Genomic DNA, 20,623 nt, shown 5'->3' on the forward strand with positions numbered 1-20,623 from the left:
TTTAATTACCAGAATTTTGCCAGTAATCAGAGGATGCTTTGACTTGAAACTTTTTATTTGAAAGTGTTCATTTGTGTGCATGTGCATGTGTGTGAGAGGAGAATCTTTTTGTGTTGAACCAAGATAGCCAACGTTTTGCTTTTGTTCAATTTTAAGAGTGTGTGTGTGTGTGTACGTTGAGTGCTGACTGAGCTCTTATAAAATGTTTTTAAGTAAAAAAAAAAATGAAGCAAGAGCACCAATTGTAGATGTTTACTATTAAAACTTTCTTTGTAGGTTATTGCACTTAAGAATGAACATTGAAGACAAGCTGGGAGGATTATTTCTTAAATGTGGTGGCATAGACCAAATGCAGTCATCCAGGGCTATGGTAGGGATGGGTGCAGTATCTGACCAGTCTGGAGTATCGGGAGAACGGCAAGAGGCAGTGCTTCAAGATCGGACTATGGCGCACCAAGAAATTCTTGCAACAGATGAAGTGTTACAGGAAAGTGAACTTCGGCAGCAAGAGATGATTTCACATGATGAACTCATGGTCCATGAGGAGACGGTAAAAAATGATGATGACATGGATACGCAAGATAGACTTCCTCAAGGGCTGCAGTATGCTGTTAATGTCCCTGTAAGCAATTTCTTTGTGAAATATTGGAGAAATTACTAGGAAGCTTGATCTGGTAGTCTAATCCTACTCTGGCAAGAACCTATTTATTGCTTGTTTGGATTTTGATTATCAAAATATTTACGAATGGATACTATTTATGAAAATGTCATTTGCCTCTGGCTGAGGGTAGATTTTGCCAATTAAGTATAATCTTTAAGTATCTGCTTTATAAATACTTTATAAGCAGGCTATTACCATAGAATTAATGCGTTAAAATGTGCTCTTTTAAATATATTTAATGTTCAAGGGTAACTACGAACCAGAATAAATAGCGTTATTAAAAGGTGCATACTGTTTATGCTGTTCATAGCACTATTTAGTTTCTTTTGCTATAGGAAGCATCTTGTATATTTTCCAAATATGTGGACGCTTATCAGTTGCATTCACACTGCAGGTTGGACCGTGACACTTCATACATGACCATAAATATGCCCCTCCTCGATATCTAATAGAAGGCGTACCTCAGCTTTCCCAGAGAGAATAGAGCTGACTTCCTTTTGCAAACAGAGCATCTGTCTGTAATGCAGCACATCATCACTGTTCAAACATAATTACCAGGACTTTAAAAGCAGATAGCCTTATACACGAAGAATAACCTTCAGAAAGGTAGCATTGTCAAAACACTACTCTGTTAGCTGGAGAACAGGTGGTTCAGGTGTTAGAAGAAAATGTAAGAGTATCATGCTCTTTATTAAAGTTTACATTAGATCAAGAAATATTTTTTGAAAAAAAAAAAAACCTTCATTAGTGCTGGTCTTTTTTTTTTTTCCTTAAAAAATACTTCTGTCTTAAATATATAATAAACTATTCTGTTAAATCTTGCATTGACAACAACATGGATTAAAGCAAAATAGGTATGAGAAACTGAATGGTTTTACAGATGGAAGTGATTTTAATATAAGAACTGATCTCAAAAATCACCACAGGTCAGAAGGAAGAAAGACCTTGGGAGACGAATGAAAGGATCCATCAAAATGTCACTGAAATTAACTGTGCCCTTTTCATTTAAGAGACTTATTATTACTTTCACTTAAATTTCTGAAAGAATGAAGCCACAAGATAATTCCCTTAGAAAAGGTTTTCTGTTTCAGCAGTTTGTCATCTTCTAAAATTGAAAAATTGCTTTTCTGTAGTGAGAACCTTACCTGAAACTGGCACTTGGTATCTTAACAGATCAGTGTAAAGCAAGAAATTACCTTTACTGATGCATCTGAACAACAGAAACGAGACAAAAAACAAATACGAGAGCCAGTAGATTTGCAGAAAAAGAAGAAAAGAAAACAGCGTTCACCAGCAAAAGTAAGACATTGATTTGGCAAAACCAAGATTAAAAGAACCTGAAGATTTGGTTGACTATGACTAATTTCATTAGCATTTGAAAGTAGTTAGGCTGGAAATTGTTTGTTTGCTCAGTGAAGATGCAGTTCTGAAGTTCACCAGAGACCCAAACCAGAACCTGATATAACAGTGTTTTTCTTTGAACTCTTTTTAGCAACATGAACCCTTGACATACTTTAACATCTGTCTCTTCAGGCAGTTCTCTCTCCAAATATTTTTTTTAAAATTATGAGTCAGTAGCTTTGTAGACAATTTATAAATCATTACTATGTATCTATCTAATAATAGTTGTGCTTTTCTGTGAGCCTGATAATTTTATATGCTTCATGCATAGTAGTGAAAAGTTATTAAAAAGAAATCTAAAATGGTAGTTTTGAAAATTCTAAAAAGTTTACTAATATATATAAAACAATTTACCAGTAGGGAATATTCCTGTGGTCATAATCATCTTCATATATGTATTTATTTATATCAAAAGATTCTTACCATAGCTGCTGGTTTGTTACTTCAAAATTTGTTTTGTAGATCCATTCATGAAGAGCATGTATCCCTGTATGTCTGAAAACAATTTTCTTCTATTGAGACGCACTTCAGATAAAACCAGAATCATTTCACCTCATGAGGTAGCAGCATTATATCTTCTAGTAATTGCCCCAATCAGTATTAATCTTCAGACTTAAAATAGAATATATATAGGCAGCTCTGATAGGCAAAAATCTGTTATGTGTTATCACACAGCAGCATTAAAATCCACCTGCTCTGAAATGAGTCCAGACTGTGTATGTATTGAAGGAAAACTCACCCTAGGACCAAGAGAAGCTTCAAAGCCTCCTTTTTGTTGGCCTGGGAGTGGAACCCCTCAGTCCTCCTCAAAGCACTGACAAATTAGGTTGCCCCCGTAGCACTTGTGGAAAAAGGAGAAATCGTTTCAGATTGGGTGTAGAAGCAAGTTCCAAATCCTGTGCATCAAGATACTTCTCCCTTTGATAGAAAAAAGGAGATCTAGGTTGGGTTCGTCCACAGATCACTTCCATGGAAGCATGGCAAGGTAGGAGAGGCATGTGTCCCTCTTTCTACAGACATGTCCTTGCATGCTTCCTTTTTATCTCCCAGCCTGTCAGTGTTAGTCTTTTGAGATGACAAAGGACTGAAAAATGATCAGGAGAATTGTTAAACAGGTTCTTTTACGGTCTCTCTTCCCTTTTTTCGAACTTGCCAGAGTAGAAAGGCAGAACGAAGCTGACGGACTGACACAAGTGAGAGCCCACGGCAGTTGAAGCTCATATTCCCAGAGTAATATGGGGTTGATTTTCCAGCCAAAGAGCAGCTGGGACTTTTACAAATGGAAGTCAATTAACATACCGAAACATTTTAAATTTTATTTTATATTAGTCATCATATAAATTAAATCATTAGCTTTTATGAATCCTATCTACTTTTCCCTTTTCCATGCACACAAACACACATGCACATGGGTACATGCGCGCACACACACACACATACAGACACACGCGCTTCTTTGTTGCTTTTATTAGAAAAACTGCGCTGACAAAGTTAACTTTCTGCATTTAAAAGGTGGTACAGTGGATAGATGCAGCAGAAGAGCCCAGGTTTAGAATAACTGTAAAATTACCTGTACTTTCTGCACAATTATTTTAGAATTTCAATAGAATTTATGAAAAGCATTACATAACATGTATTTAAATTTATTTTAAATAACCAGTCAGTGTTTCATTTGCTGTATGTTTTTACAGAACAGTGTTTTTATAAATGTCTATCTGTGACTTACTGAGGCTGTAACATACCAATCTTACAAACGTATGAATGTGCTTGTCCTTCAGAGTGAATGCACAAGAATTTGTTAGCTCGAGACTTTCACTCTTGCTGGGTCTTGATGCAGCAGAATTAAAAATTATTTAAGTAGATCCTACAATATTTGCTACTGTTGCAGAGGTACTATTTCAGTTATTGACTCTCGCTTTCTCATCACTGTCATTATCATAAAACGTAAAACATCGTAGCTAATCAAATTGTAGATGCGCTTTCCCAGCAGACTTTTAATTTTTGTTAATAACAAGGGGTTAAACTGTTTTATTTCAAGTTGCTTAAGCTCTTTATAGTTCTGTTTCCAGTTAAGTAAGAGTTTTTGGAAATGTAATTTGTTTACTGGTTTTCTTATTCTCTTGCCAGAGATAGTAGAGAGCTTGGGTATTATTTTTTGTTTGTTTGTTTTTTTCTTTTTGACAAATTACAGAAAACCTGTGGTCAGTTTTATTGATTAAGATAGATATGGTGCAGTTCCTTCATTAAAGTTTTTTCACCTATATATGAAAATAGCGGCTTTGCTTGACAGGAAAGCAACTGAGTGTGGCAAGTTGATTTTGTCAAGCAGATGCTCTAATATGTATACTGAGTGAACAATACTTTATTGAGTGAAAAATTTGAAAGGGGAGAAGAATAATACTATTTTCTTGGTTGTTTGGCTTTGGGGTTTTGTATTTTTTAAAATCTAATCTTGCCTCCTAGACTATTGGTATTACAGAGATGTAGATAATTTATATGACTATCCTGGATAAGTTTTAATACCTTGTAGCAACCACTTACAGTTGTGATTTGAAAAAAAAAAAGATTATAACTTTTCATTTTTGCCTTAGAATATGATTATCCATGGTTCAGTGCCCAGAGGTGCTTTGGTTACTTTGCCTCCTTTCCAACAGACGGACAAAGTAAACAGTAGCATATAAAGTGACTCAGCTGTGAGTAGGGGAGCTCTAAGCTGGTTTTCCATGAGCTGCTTTTGTCTCCGTCCTGTTGAAATATTTCTTAATACACGAGACACAAGTTGGATTGGACTGCAATTGGAAATGTATACTAAAAGCCTAACACATAGCTTTGTAGAAATTAGCATTGTTTTACCTGAAATATTTAAATTTCCTGCATCGAAAAAATTAATGTTTTTTTTTGTAGTTAATAAGACATCTTTAGAGGGTAGTGTGAGAACAAATTTTACTCTTTTTAAAATAGATCCTTACAATAAATGAGGATGGATCACTTGGTCTGAAAACCCACAAATCTCATGTTTGTGAGCATTGCAATGCTGCCTTTAGAACCAACTACCATTTACAGAGACATGTCTTCATTCATACAGGTACTGCTTGACTTCAAATTTGTCTTTTCTACTATATAAAGAGTTGTTTCCTTATGTTAAAAATGTTTTCAGCTCTATGCGAATTTCATTTTTAAGAGTGTAGCTAACTTGGCATCTAAGCTTAGAGATTCCATGCACCAAAGTGTCAAAAGAACACCAAAAAAAAAATAAAAATCAACATATGTTTAATAAAATGAAGACCTAACTGTTTACAAGGTTTCTTTTCTTTCTTTATCAGAAAGTAATGGGTTGACTTGTAGCCTAAGTGCCAAAATTGACCCCTTTGTAAAATGTGCTCCGGCTGCTTATTTGCCTGATGAGGTATCTCTCTGGTTCGGAGAAGTGACAAAGGTACTTACCGTTCTCATAGCTTGCCAGTATCCTCAGTGCAGTCTTACGCCAGCATCGTGATTGATCTTGCTCATGAGGAAATTTACAGCCATTTCAGATCACTCTTCCGTGCTAGTCTTAATGTGACTCTTAGGATCATGGAAAGAATTCTGCAGTTCCGAAACTTAGTAAGGCTAACGTGTTTTTTGGTGTTAGAGTATTTTTGGAATTCGCTCAGATGCTGGTTTTTTGTTTTGTTTTTTTTTTAATAGCCATTTTGATATTCCTCAAAAGTAGTTATCAGAAACAACAGTGTGTAGTTATTAACTTATGGATGTGGAATTATATTGTTCAAGGTGAAAAACCATTTCAGTGCAGTCAGTGCGACATGCGTTTCATACAGAAGTACCTGCTACAGAGGCATGAGAAGATTCATACTGGTGAGTATAGTGCCTTGAGTATCTTTACTGGCGTGCTTAAAAACTGTTTCCCCACTCAGGCAAAGTTTCTGGTCCTAGCTATGCAGCCCAGAACCCTGTTGCAGTTTGTTTTAACAGATGTTGTAAAACTTTGAAAAATAAATCAGTTTTGTGCTTTCAACTTGTTCCACTTTTCTTTGGCTGTAAAGGGAGTATAAACAAACCCCAGTAAGCAAATCTGAAAGTAGCAGTAAATAAATGACCTGAGAGGAGCAAATCCTGAAGTTTGCGCATTCGCAAAAGTCAAGCTTTGTTAAGCAGTTCTATCTTCTGTCTTATCAAGTTAATTCAGACAGCGGGGACTTCCAAATTACATCTCAGTGTATTTATTTATTTATTTATTTTGGAATTTGATGGAAAAGTGCCAGGACTAAAACAGCCAAAATGCCTAACCCCAAAGGTATTGGTATCAGCTTTACTTTTTGCCCTTTTTTTTGAGGAAAGGTTTAATTCAGAACTGTTCTAATAGTAAGAGCCTTAGTTTAAAAATATGCGATATAGGTCAAATAAGACCTGAAGTTTTAAGTCAAAGAGAGTTAAAGTTTATTCATGTTTATTTTTTTTATCTTCTTGCACCACACAAAACCACATTCTTTAACAGGTTTGGCTTCGTTGGGTTTTTGGCATTTTGGTGCATGGCCTTTCAATCCCTCTTTAAATATTTTGTAATATGGTCCCTTTGGACTAGATGCCAATTTCTCAGCCTCTTTTTCAGAAAAGCAGAGCTGGTGAATGTGCACAGTGTTTCTTGGCTGTAGCATTTAAATGGATGCGAAAGCTACTAACACGCAGTGCAGTGTGTGCATGTGTAAGAGTTGAGAGGGAGAAAAAAAACTCCATGAAATGAATTTTCAGAGCAGTGTACAGGGAGTTACATGCACAAATGCCCTGTTGTTCATGGGATTTTTGTATCCTAGGTTGCCATGAGTCCAGACTAAGTAGGTTTCCTTCAGCCAGTCAGCCACAGAAGAGTCCTCCATTCTTCTGTCCGGTGTCTTTGTTCTGCTCCTAGTCTTTCCTCTGCCTCTGAATTGGTGAACCATGCTGCCTCCACTTTGTGTAGATACTATTCTTGAAAAGAATGCTCATTCACTCTCTTCCAGCTATCTGCCCACCCCCCGAAAAAAAGGCACAAATTTAAGAGCAGTCTCCGCATTTTTCAGAAGTGTGGGGTTGGTTTTTTTGGTGGGGGTTTTTTATTTATTTTTTTAAATGAGAATTATTCCCTGTACGTGGCTTTGAAAATGAGAGTCCGGGCAATATAGCTAATTAACACTTGACTGCAAATATTTTATAAGTGGATTTAATTATTTTTTTAAAAAATTCAGTTGCTAGCTTTAGTGAGAATTCTATGTAAGCTTTGTGGGGAGTGTGTGATGGTGGTGGGGTTGCGGGTTTTTTGCCACATCTGACATATACTAGTCTTTCTTTAGCAGAGAAAAAAGTTGCCATTTAACAAATTAACCGTATCTGACTTTTTTAGATAACTATGTTTTCCTTCTTTCTCAGCACCCTGAGGTATAGTTTGGTTGTTTCTCAGACAACCGAAGATGATGCTTGTGTTTAAGTTGTTGAACTGTGGGTGTTATCCTTGGGTGACAACTTTCAGGTGGTTAGGAGAAAGCATAGAACACCCAGTTTCCTGGAGTAGAAAAAGCTGGTTTTGAAGTCTCTTTAGTTAGCAAGTATTTGATTAGTGCTTGATTTTTGGCTTGGCCCAATTATAGTGTAGCTAAATGGCCTCGTACCTACCGGTGTGTGCTTTCACTTTTGCGTGACGACGCTCACTACCGGGCCAAAGCCGCTTGGGCAGTGTTACGGGGTTCTTCAGGCCAGAAAAGCTCAATTTGCAGCTTGCTTCTCTCACTAGAAGGTGAGCAGAGGGTCTGTGTTGCACTTGGATGGAAGTAAAGGAGATTGTTCATACTCTTTTAAGTGTTCCTTATGAATTCGATACTTAATATTTTCTTCTTATTTTGCATTTTTATCTCTCCAAAGGACTGCTTTTAGCATAAGCTTTTGTGCAGTGTTCAAAACACTGATGAAGAACAGGATGTTTCTTGCCTTTAAAGATGTTTATCAAATTTTCCAGTTTATTTTAAGCAAATCGAAGACAGTGGTAACACTTAGAAGCCCCATTTTATGCCTGTTGCAAGCCCTGAATTTACAGGTGCTCCAGCTAGTTCCAGTGTGATTTGAACTTGGTTCTCTGAACCACTCCTCCAAATGAAATGTTATGAGGGAGTTAGGAAGCAATCAATGAACAGCCTTATTCCGTGTAAATAATTAAATAGTTGCATCTAAAAGCAGACATTGCATTAATACAAAATTCACTTACTAGAAATAGTTGTATGCAGCGGAGGGCAGCAGTGCTAGAACCCTGCTGCTAGACTCATCACTAATGATACAGAAAAATCATTGTTTTGGTTCCAAGAGAGGGAAGAGTCGTTGGTACACAAATACTTTCCTGGTTTTAGTTTACTAGGCTCACAAAGATGATTTTTTTTCTTTCTCAGATATGTCTGCTTTTTTTGCTGAGAGATGTTTCTATACACTTTACCCACTCATGCATTCATATGTCCTAATTCTGTAACCCACCCTAATTTCCATTTTAAACAGAAAAAATGAGTTTACATTTAAAAACAAATAAAGCAACATTGGGGCTAACAATTCAAGTGCCTTATTATTCAGTTACTCTGCTTTTTTATTGCCACCTTTGATATTTTATAATTTATATTTTGTCTGTTTAGATTTTAAAATGACTGGGGGTTTATAATTGTTACAGCCTTCATTTGTAGTGCACTTTATAAATAGTTCTATTGCTCAGTTTTATTAATTTTCAGTATAGACGCAAAACATGGGCTGTTTTGTAAATAATTCATACAATTTTTGTATTGTATTTTTAGATTTTGACTTTTTTTCCTACGTCTGATTCTTTCCCATTCGCCAAGACAGTTTAGAAAAATATGTCCTGGATTCTCCCTACATTAGCAAAAGGTTAAAAATGATCTCCACTTGCGAGAGCTCCTGTTTGAAAAGTACAATAAAATTGAAGAAGGCACCTGAAGTTTCAGGCTTCTGCTAGGAAGAAATTATTATAGGAAGCATATCTTCATATTAATTTTTAATCTTTTTCTAACATTATCTTCCTTATGAAGATTAAAGCAAAAATTAAGTATGGTATCAGTTTCACAAAGCCTTTCATAACCTTTCTTCCAGAGCTTTCTGGAATTCTAACGTTTTCTGTGTTGTGCTGAGTAATTGAAGGGCAGTGTCTCCAAACTTTTCTGCCTGGCAAGGCACGGCCAGCAGTGCCTTTGTGCGTACTTTCACAGTCTCCAGCATAGCTGCTGGTGGTAATAACCGACCACAAAAACCTCAGAACCCCTGCTTAGGTCTGGAAATGGGAATAGGGAGCTGGGAGGGTCTTCTGGCAGCAAATAGCCAGCTCGGGGAAGGAACTCTGTGACCATTGATTTACAGAAATGGGCAGAAGGCTGGAGGTGTGTCAGCCAAGTGTTCTGCATTCCCCAGGGCAGCAGGATGGCTCCTCAGAGGGCCGCTCACAGCTAAAACAAGACTGAGCTGTTGTGCTTCCCTGATTTGGTTTGGCTCATGGAAGGCTCAGGATAGTTTTCATCCTAAAACAACTGCTCCTTCCTCTTAAAAAAAAATAATAAATTAAGATAGTGTGAAAGCAAACTTCCAAACAACATAAGGAGAGTTATTTGAAGGGGTAACTTAAACACAGAACAGAATAGTGGAGCAAAGGAAAAGAAAACAGTAAGTAACAAGGATTAAGTAGTTGTATTTGGGAATGGAAGAGTTCCCATATATTAATCGAGTGATGAAACTTAAGCGTCTTGCCTCATCGTCCTCTTTGAAAATGAAGACAAGGATTGGAATTTGATTCAGAAAACCTCAACAGGTGTGGTCAAAGTAAAACAGCGTAGTAGCAAGGGTACGTAACGAATCAAGAGAACATGAAGAATGAAACCGGAGTTTGAAGGTTCAGAAATAGGCCAGAGGGGAGGATAGTACAGATGATATGGGAGTTTATATCTAAGTGTGAACTTATGTAGGGTGCTGAAAAAAAGCAAAAGTTTATGGTGGTTTTTAATAAGCAAGGAGTGATGAAAGTTAGAGTCTGACTAAATGTGAAAACGAGTGGGGATGCTGAGGTTGTGAGCCTGTGGAAAAAGAACTGATGCAAGCTGAGAGATCTTAGGGAGGGGAGATAATTTGATTTAGGAGACAACAAGTTGGAATAATTTTATCCAGGAAAGGAATTGGCTGGGAAGCCACATGGAGAGGTAAGAATTAATAATTGTGTGGAATTAAGAAGGTTGAAACTCTGGGCATTAATGATCAGACTTAGGAGCAAATGTGTGGGTGACAGAGATACTTTCCATTCTAGTTTCTATAAATACTGACATTTTAAGGTACTGTATTTCATTTGTAGAAGGATGTGGTTAAATAGCTATATTCTAAATGCAAAATACACACTCTCCAAATTTTAAATAATGAAACTTTTTTATTGTCATTTTAATAATTAACTATTAGTAATGATTTAATAAAATCAGTTAATAAACTACTTTCTAAGAATAAAACTACCTCAGAAGTAGAAGTAGCCTGCATATTCCTGGAAACAAGAGATAGATGGTTTATATCCCCAAAATCAGTGCAGTACCGTATCCAGAACAAAGAGGATGTTGACAGATGCTGCCAAGACAATCTCTGATCTCTATGTGAGTTCAAAAGATTGCATAGTAAATATTAAGAGGAACTATTACTGTTGTCCAGGGTGAGTTCTAATAAATAATAGTGAACTTTTGTAAAACCAAAATGAACTTTTCAATGTACTTGGAATTTTTAGGTTTTGTCAGAGAAACCTTTAAAATAAAAATATCCCAGGGAAGATGTAAAGCCAAAGTTAAAAGAAATAAAAATAGAATTACTCCATGTTCTGAAAGAATCATTGCAGGGCTTCTTTGTGAGAAAGTGTAATGGGAGAACTGCAGATGAATTCAGGGCAATGAATATTGTCTGAACAAATATTTCATGAAAGTAAAAAACCAAACCAAAAAAAAAACACCCCAAACCCCCAACAAATCCAAACCAAACCAACAAAACAACCAAACAGGAAAACCTGTAAGTATGCAGACACCAGTTCAGCTACAGAGGTTTCTTAACTTTCTTAATTTTTTAAAATTAATTGGATTCCAACCAAAACAGTAGGATTAGTTTTTCTTCAGGTCAGTTATTTCAATTCTGCTTACAGATAAGGGAAACAAATATGGAAAATACAGAGCACCCTACAAAAATGTTAAATTAAAAGCTTGAAAATGCATAATTCTCTTCAAGAAGGGATGAGTTTGAGTTACTGAGTTGGTGAGAGAACTGAGGTATTTTTACACAATTGTCTGCCCTAATAAAATGTATTATGTAGCAGCAGTTCAGGAAGGTGAACTTTGCAGTTCTTCATTTGTTAGATTTAAGACAAGTATCTGCACCTACATTAGAAAGAGAAGATAAGAATTTAGTTTTGAAGGTGGTTGAGGTTTTTTTAGTGTAAAAGCTTAAAATAATTTTGAAGCATCAGCTACTGAGTACTGGGAGAGGAGCGATGTGAGTTAAGCTGTGTTTTGTTTTTCAATAGCAACAAACTAAATTCTCCTCTTTATTACTTCTAATAGAGAATGTAGTATTTGACCTGGTAATTGTAGGGAAGAAAGTTGATTTATTTTCTTTTAGATTCACATTGCTACATGTTGTTTGTATTTTTTAATCAGGTGAAAAGCCATTTCGTTGTGATGAATGTGGTATGAGGTTTATTCAGAAGTATCATATGGAAAGGCATAAAAGAACTCACAGTGGAGAGAAGCCTTACCAGTGTGAATATTGTTTGCAGGTAAGATGACTGAGTGAAATCTTTTGCAAGTGGGAAAGAAAACACCAGTCAATTCCCAATTAGTTCAGAGAGGATTTTCTCCAGGTGTTGTAGTCATATACATACAGATAAATACATCATGAATGTTTTTTTGTTAAGTTGGGTTGTCTTGGTGCACAGGTGGAGTAGAGTCACCACTGTCTGTGCTTGATTTTATTGATTATATCCTGTTGTTTGACACTTCATTGGAAATCAGTAAAGTGGAAAAATTGTCGAGTAAATTTGTTAGAACGAAAGGTTTCTTTTCTTTCTATTAATATACTTATTCTCCAATAATAATAATAGTAATAATAATAACAATAACAATAATAATACAAATCTTTTGCAGTATTTCTCCAGGACTGATCGTGTGCTGAAACATAAACGTATGTGCCATGAGAACCGCGACAAGAAACCGAACAGAAGTGCCACCAAAGTTGGCTTCTTGCCATCGGAGGAAGATTCTGGTTTCTCTGCGCCTATGAAAGACAGCTCCTTGCCAAAGAAAAAAAGGCAGAAAACAGAGAAAATGAAATCGGGGGATAAGGAAAGTACAGATAAGTCGGAACAGAAGAAAGACAAAAATGACTATTTGCCTTTGTACACTTCTAGTACTAAAGTAAAAGACGAATATATGGTAGCGGAATATGCTGTTGAGATGCCACATTCTTCGGTCAGCGGAACGCACTTAGAAGAAGCAAATTCTGGAGAAATACACCCTCCTAAGCTCGTTCTTAAAAAAGTTAACAGCAAGAGAAGTATGAAACAGCCACTTGAGCAAAGTCAAACCATTTCACCTTTATCTACGTACGAAGACAACAAGGTTTCAAAGTATGCCTTCGATCTCGTGGATAAGCAAAGTTTACTGGACTCTGAAGGTAATGCTGACATTGATCAGGTTGACACGTTACAGGAAGGGCCCAGTAAACCTGTGCACAGCAGCACTAATTACGATGATGCAATGCAGTTTTTAAAGAAAAAGCGGTATCTGCAAGCATCTAGTAATAACAGTAGAGAATATGCCTTGAATGTAAGTACCATAGCATCTCAGCCTTCAGTAACACAGGCAGCTGTGGCCAGCGTCATCGATGAAACTGCTACGGCCTCGATATTAGACACACAGGGACTGAATGTTGAAATTAAAGGTAACCACGACAAAAATGTCATTCCAGATGAGGTACTGCAAACTCTGTTAGATCATTATTCACACAAGGCTAACGGACAACATGAGATATCTTTTAGTGTGGCTGACACTGAGGTGACCTCCAGTATATCAATCAATTCTTCAGAAGTGTCTGAGGTCACCCAGTCTGAGACAGTTGGCACAAGCTCTCAAGCTTCCTCATCGGATAAAGCTAGTATGTTACAAGAATATTCAAAGTTTTTGCAACAAGCTTTGGACAGAACTAGCCAAAATGATGCCTATTTGAACAACCCGAGCCTTAATTTTGTGACTGATAACCAGACTCTTACAACCCAGCCAGCATTTCCTTCCATGGAGAAGGTCTACACGTCTATACCCGTCAATAGCTTTCGATCGGGAATGAACTCTCCGTTAAGAACGACTCCCGACAAGTCTCATTTTGGACTAATGGTTGGTGATTCGCAGCACCCTTTTCCCTTTTCAGGTGACGAAGCAAATCATTCTTCTTCCTCCTCTACACAGGACTTCTTGGATCAAGTAACTTCTCAGAAGAAAGCAGAGGCGCAGCCTGTTCATCAAGCATATCAGATTAGCTCCTTTGAGCAGCCCTTTAGAGCTCAGTACCATGGGGCAAGACCTGGAATATCATCTCAGTTTAGCACTGCCAATGGACAGGTGAACCTTCGGGGACCAGGGACAAGTGCTGATTTCCCAGAGTTTCCTTTGGTGAATGTAAACGATAGCAGAGCTGGGATGACTTCTTCACCTGATGCCACAACGGGCCAGACTTTTGGCTAAGAAATCTTTGTAAATAATACTGGCACTTTAGAACACATTTGTTGAAAGGGGGTTGCTCTGTATAAGATTGAGTTCTGTACAGCTTTTAAGAGCGCTATGTTAAAACAAAAGTAAGCTGATATTAGCAAGACCAATAACTGCTTCTTTCTTATTTTATTTTTTTTTGGTTAGTCATCAGTCATGGAACTGCCTGCTGTTGGTGCCCCTATCAAAGGCAGTTTATTATTCACTTGTTTGAATCCAGAAAATACTTTACCTTCTATGAAATTTAAAATAAAATCCCCAGGTAAGACTTTCCCCCATGATTATTTCCTTACTGGTTTCCTTCTATGCTTTGGGAGGACAGTTTATTGTCTGATACTGTTCATATTGTCATTTCCAAGCTTGTCAACATAGTCATTGCTTTTCAGCAGGGAATCAACATGTGCTAAACACTCAGAATAAACAGTTCCAAAGCCAGGCAAATCTGGCTTTAAAAGATGGCATTTTCTAGAAAAATAATCTTTCTTCCATCTCTCTCAAAAAATGATTTTAGACCATGTGCCCTTTATTTCTGCTTTGCAATACTTTGAATTGTGTTTGGAGGAAAAAATGAATTCTGATAGACTAACTCTACTATTTAAAAGTCTAATTAATTTAAAATACTTTAAACACTTTTTTAAGCAAAATGCCTAACTGCTAAAGCCTTTACTTCGTTCCTGAAGTAATGTGTATTTCTTTGTACAGCTGAATCTAGATGTAACTTTTTAAAGACTTTTTCATACGCAGATACCAAGATTTTGAAGTTTTAGTTAAAATACTCTGTAGATGACATTCCCAGTTGCATAATGCTTACACAAACTGTGTATTCCAAGATTTAAAAGCTTAATTGTACCTTGCCCTTACATACTCATAATGATTAACATAGAGCACTTAGTCAACTTGGTATTTTTTAATTTCTCAGAAAATAAAACCGTTTTTAGATTTTTAGGTTGGATACGGTTGCATCATTTTCATCTCATAATAATTCTTTTAAATATCCTTGAGATTGGGTATTCTTAGCTTCTGTAAAAACCGTTTTAATTCTCTGTCCAGAATTTTTGACAATTCAGATCATTAAATTTATTGAAGTATCCCTGAAAGCTGAAGAAGTGGGCATTCAAATTCCCTTTTTAGTGTTTGCTTAGTGAAAGTCATTACAATTTTACCAACCAAAACCGCTGAATAATGCTAGTGAACAGGATTTCTTTTTTCCAGCATAAGCGAGTGAGCAGAAGTTTTCGTTGCATTTCACAGTATAAATAAACTACAAAGTTTATCCCTGTACCACAAATACGTTTTTTTAATAGTACTTTGTCTTGAAGTATACAGTATGGTACGATAAGTAGTTCTGTGTGCATTTTTAAGGTGGTAAGATTTGAGTAGCATAACTATTGTGTAGTTAAGTTAACAGGTTACAGATTTTTGAACTGTATGTTCATTCTATTGCACCTTCCCTAAAGGGACACTGTCTGGTAGTTTAAGGCAGTTTAAGCCTAGTGTAGGCTGATTAACCAGGGAAAACCACACACACACACACACACGCATGTACGTGTATATATGTAAGTATGTATGTATATGGTGTTTTCTAAAAAAAAAAAATAAAAATAGGATTACATACATCCTTTTACAGCACTGTTGCTGGCTGGTGTATCTCAGATGAAGCCATCAGGTAGGAGAAAAGGCAGTGTCTCAAGGAGCTAAAATATACCCTGTCTTTGGAGAAAGGACTTGAGCAAGACAGTTGGAGTTGGCAGTTCTCAGCTCTCCCCAAAGCAGTAGCAATACCTTTCTTAATTTTCATTACTAGGAAACGGAACCGACTTGATTGATTTTTCCCTTCTGGTAGCATTATTACAGCTCTTCACTTGGTACTGCTGAGGGAGAAAGTGCATTTTTTTTTTTTATCCATAGCTTGCTTCTTATATTGACAATAAAAGCAATTTATGTAAACTTCTTACTTGATACTTTTGTATAAGAAAACAGGTTCTGTTTTGATTTATTGACCCTGTGTATAATGTAGGGAGGTGTTTCAGCGTGCTATGACTTGTCAGTAATGCTGTCTGAATATTTGGCCCTGAGTTAAGAAGATTGAGCATCAAGGGAGAAAAGTAAATTCCTTATGGATTATTGATGATGCATGTAAAGAAACTTATTTGAAAGAATATTTTGAAACAAATTCACGCCTCTGTTTTTCTTCCTTTATGGTCAGCCTGATTTTTTGACTTTCCGTAATTCCATAATGCATATGGCCTAGGAAGCCACCACTTGTGACACACATTTCATTTTCAGTGTTTCATTTCCATGACATCCCAGCTTGTGCTGCCTGAATAATACTGTGTTGGCATCTTTGTTCTAAAGTTCTGTTACTGCAAGATGATGACCATTAATAGTACTGTTTGTTAAATACAACAGGCTGGGTTACTAGTGCGCTTACCTAGGGAGGTAAGAAGAATAAAGCCTCCCTCTCCCTAAGGAGATTGACTCAGCTTTATTTTAAAAAGTTGCGGCACTGATACTCTGCCGTGAGGAGGGAGTACCTCTCGCTGCGTCCCATCGTCACACTTGGGAATCGCTGCTTGGGTGCGTGAAAGAGCCAGCTAGTGTGCAGAGAGAAGGAGCTCGTTCTTCCCTGGAGCAGAGTGGGAAGGAATCATCTGAGGATCTGTTATTGCTTGTGTTGCAGCTCCTTCCCTAGCCTGCTGCTGAGCCATTCCAGAGTTACCCTGTGCCTTAGGAAAGGTGGTGAGCTCCCCACCTCGCCTGCAGGGACATCTTGTAGGGTGCTTCCACGTGTCCAATTAGAGCGGTGCTTTTTTTAATTGATCTGCTGACGCATGAAGCTTTCTGTGCTGGAGGAGTTACTGAACACACTGCTACGATTTCCTGAGTACACACCCTTTTCTTCTGGAGTAAGTGTCGATGTAGTTCAGGGAGGTTTAACTACGTAAAAACTTTCACTTGTTTAATTATTAACGTTATTTAATAACATAAATTAATAACACTGCTTGTGTTTTGCCCCTTTTAATCTACAGATGCACGCTCTTCATTTCGATCTGGTCGGTGTTACATTTTTGCTAGTTTCCCATGTGTGTCTGGAAAAAAAGCAACTTTGGTTTTCTGTTCTGTTCTTGTACTGACAGCACTCAAGTCTGTTGGCGGGAGGCTGGGGTGAGCACTTTTATTCCACAAAGCGAACAACAGGCGTTCTTACGTAAAGGTCATGCAAGCACTGAGAGTGAGTGTGTGTGTGTGTGTGTGTGTGTGTGTGTGTGAGGTGGAATTTTTTGGGGATATCTCCTAGTGATAGAGCAATGATGACTTTGAAGAAGAGGAAATTCATGACATTTATTACCAAACTATATATATACATGGTATATGTATATATATATATACGCACATATTTCGGTCCTAAATTACTTGACAGTGTCCCTTTTAGCATGAATACTTTGATATGTTTTACCATTCATATAGCAGACAATGAAGGAATCGGCTTGTATTGGTATACTAATAGGCATTTACATTTTCTTCATTTGATTTGAGAATGAATTAATCGTAAATTACAAGGTTTGGGGAGAAGGATTAACCTTGTGTATTACTGTATGTTGGTTTACGAATAGCAACATAAACAATTTAAATTGGATGATAAAAAACTATGTTTATGATCTTGTGTCTCCTAGTGTCGTCTTTAGGAAAATTGTGTTTCAAGAAGAAAATAGGACAAGAAAGCATTCATGTGAAATAACACTTCTGTTATTTTTATATTGTACTTGTCATTTTTTTGGATGATGGGAGCTTTTCATTGTTAATTGAGAAGTACAGTAAAATCTTGCTAATTCGCTGAGCACTAATCAAAGCATCCAATAGGTTTATACGTCCCCGATGGTCTTTTCCCCACCTCTCTGCAATGGTCTAAAAAGTACTGTGGTGAGGTCTCCCATTAGTAAAACTGTACTACTTCACCCAAGTATACTACAGAATCTATACGAGTATACTGGGAGGTACAAGAAGTATTGAAAACCAAATTGCAGTTGTCAAAATAAATGAACAGAGTACATTTTGCGATGTGACATTCTTGCTTTTATTGCCTGCTTCTTCACTATTTTCAAAATTGTCATTTGTAAAGGGTTTCTAAGGCACTACTGCGAATTATTGGGGTTCTACTGTTCTACTTTTGGAGTTTATTCTAAAAGTATTCATGTTCTCCTCTGACAGCGTTCCATTTGGACAGATACATTATAGTCCATGCTTGTTCATAGTATTTTTTACAGTATCTGTATCCTATGTAGTAATTATTTGAAATGAACCAGAATATTTGGATGAATCCACTCTGAATTTTGCAGCATTGGGTTACTTCATGTACGTGCATTTGCCAACTAAATTTTCTTGGTTTTGAGAGCTTTGATTTTTATCCCTCCTCTTTTGCTTAGTTTTAATGCCATTGCAAATTGCAAGGAAAAGCCTAATACTCCTGGGAATCCCGTTTTGGAAATTTTAACAGGCAGAAATATGCTTCTGCAGTCGGTACCAGTACACGTGAGCTTTCAAACTAGGTGGTTGGTACTGAAGCAAATGAACGATGTTACAGTTTCCTAGTGTTAAATGTTTTGCTAAAATGAAGCCTTGTAACTTGGACAGTTCGTTCAGCTGATAGTAATGCATGTTTCTGTTAGGCATGTAATGCATTTAGCTAAAACTCACTTTGCAAAGGACGAGTACTAAGAAAGTATTACTGCTAATGAAAAGAAATGTCTTTTCAGTTAAAATTTAGACTTTTTATGGTTTTAAATTGCTTTGTGTCAGAGAGATGAATTTATAGTCGCTTTTGCTCTACTCGACGTGTACAACCTTACGTTTCCTTTTTGGAATGACATCTTTTGGTAGGAAACACAAACTGAGGCAAGCAAACGTTTCTAAGAGTTGTTTCTTGCTTTCCTTAATCCAATGGATGGAAAGGTAATATTGTGTAAACAACATTATTTTATTTTTTTATGCAATATCATGCTGTAAATATGATTTATCAAATAAGGATGTACCTATGATTGAATCTTTGATTCTACACAGCTAGAGTTTATATATAAATATAAATGTGTCTTGACAATCAAGGACTTATGTCAGTCTTCCTTTAATGACGTTTCTTATTGTTATGCATTCCATTTGTTTGACTTGAGTATTTGTATTGTCTGTAAAGTATGTAATGTTTTTATAGCCTGTTTAAAAAGCAAACAAACAAAAAGCCTGTAAATACCTACGGACTGATCAGAGTACCGCTCTGTTAGAAGGCATATGATGACGTACTGTTTGTAAGCAATAATACACAACAGTGCTAACTTTACAAGTAGCATAAGGATAAGTTCCAAAAATACCTTTGGGAGTTAATAGCCTTGAGTTCATGAGTATTCTTAATCATTTTTTTATAAATAAATTCAGATGTCCTCCTGCTGGAGTGTATAACATTGTTTACACAGCACAATTTCAGTCACAGAGGGGACAGTCTTTAGGTGTATGGCTTCGTCCCTACACACTTTGGGTGAGACAGGAATGGCTTGGCTGCGCTTCTGCAAGACGAGGAAGACTGCAAAAGTTGAATAGCTGTGTCTCTAAAGGATGAGATACTATTCTGCTTCTGTGCTGATTCCTGACAATTCTACTTAAATTTGGAGTCTTTAAGTCCTGATTTTGAACTGATGCGACTTGGGCCTCCCATAGAAAGGAGTAGTTCTCTTCTTATTTCATATGCAGATAAACAGTGAACTTACAAGTCACCTCTTCCTTTGAGTTGCATATTTTTCAAATTACGAGATGTGATGAGATGGGTTTATTCCAATGAATAAATGTCAAACTTATAGTTTGAATTGAATAGGTATTAGACTGTACAGAGCAGCATAACTATTTGAACAGTCATCACTGCTTTAGAAACCCCCACTCCCAATTTATAAATGTATATGACCTACATTTTATAGAAAGAAAAAAATGTTTTTAAATGCTAGTCATTTATATGATATGTGCTTTGAAGGATTTGCTAGTCCACTTCTGTCACTTTTAGTACACTGGTATCTTTTATATGTAATGTATGCTTTTTATTATTATTATTATTAATTATTATTGTAGTAAAGCATTTCAATAGGAGGAATTTTGCAACAGTATGAGAGGTTGAAATTTTCATTGTCAGAAACGAATTATACTGGACTTTGTCTGTGTAGTCGTGTCTTTCTTTTGATGCTGTCTGGAAGGGAACTTGGTATTCAATAAAGCAAGTGACCTCCTCTTATTTTGAAGGCATACTATGTAGTGCTGAATTGGATCTGGAAATATGATCAATTTGAAGACAGAGAACTAAGTACAAAAATCTAGTGTACAGAAGAAATTGTGTTATGAAAAACCTGATGATATATATAGTGGAACACTGTTACAGTGCATTTCTGATAGAGTGTTATTTCCCTGAGGTCCATATGCCTTCTTTGTATTTCAATTACTTAAAAAAACCCCACATATAGATAAATTTAGGATCATAAGTCTATTTCAGTGATTATATACAGTATTTCTTTATCCTACAGCACCTATTCCGTCCCTTTATTATCAGACAAAAGACCGTAAACTGAATTCCATCAGTAAAAGTATGTATATAGGTGAGAGATGGTTTTGTAGAAACCTGGAAAGTATGAATTTGTATATTCCTTATGTTTCTGACAGAAATCAGTACGTCTTTCTTTATTCCTGTGAAATGAGGAATCTCCTGATACCGAGAGTGTGTGTGTTTGTGTGTGGGGGGGGGGGG

General features: G+C 36.6%; 1 protein-coding gene across 1 annotated transcript; it reads left to right on the forward strand.

Moving 5' to 3' along the window:
* The first annotated feature begins 292 nt into the window (after window positions 1-292).
* On the forward strand, window positions 293-14,761 carry ZNF148 (zinc finger protein 148). The gene is made up of 6 exons (XM_009871454.1): window positions 293-622; window positions 1,835-1,960; window positions 5,024-5,147; window positions 5,834-5,917; window positions 11,749-11,867; window positions 12,235-14,761. Exons 1-6 carry the CDS (start codon window positions 293-295, stop codon window positions 13,825-13,827), a joined length of 2,376 nt encoding a protein of 791 aa, XP_009869756.1. The 3' UTR covers window positions 13,828-14,761.
* The last annotated feature ends 5,862 nt before the right edge of the window (window positions 14,762-20,623 follow it).

Source organism: Apaloderma vittatum, unplaced genomic scaffold (genome assembly GCF_000703405.1).
Source record: "Apaloderma vittatum isolate BGI_N311 unplaced genomic scaffold, ASM70340v1 scaffold23376, whole genome shotgun sequence".
Lineage (NCBI taxonomy): Eukaryota > Metazoa > Chordata > Aves > Trogoniformes > Trogonidae > Apaloderma > Apaloderma vittatum.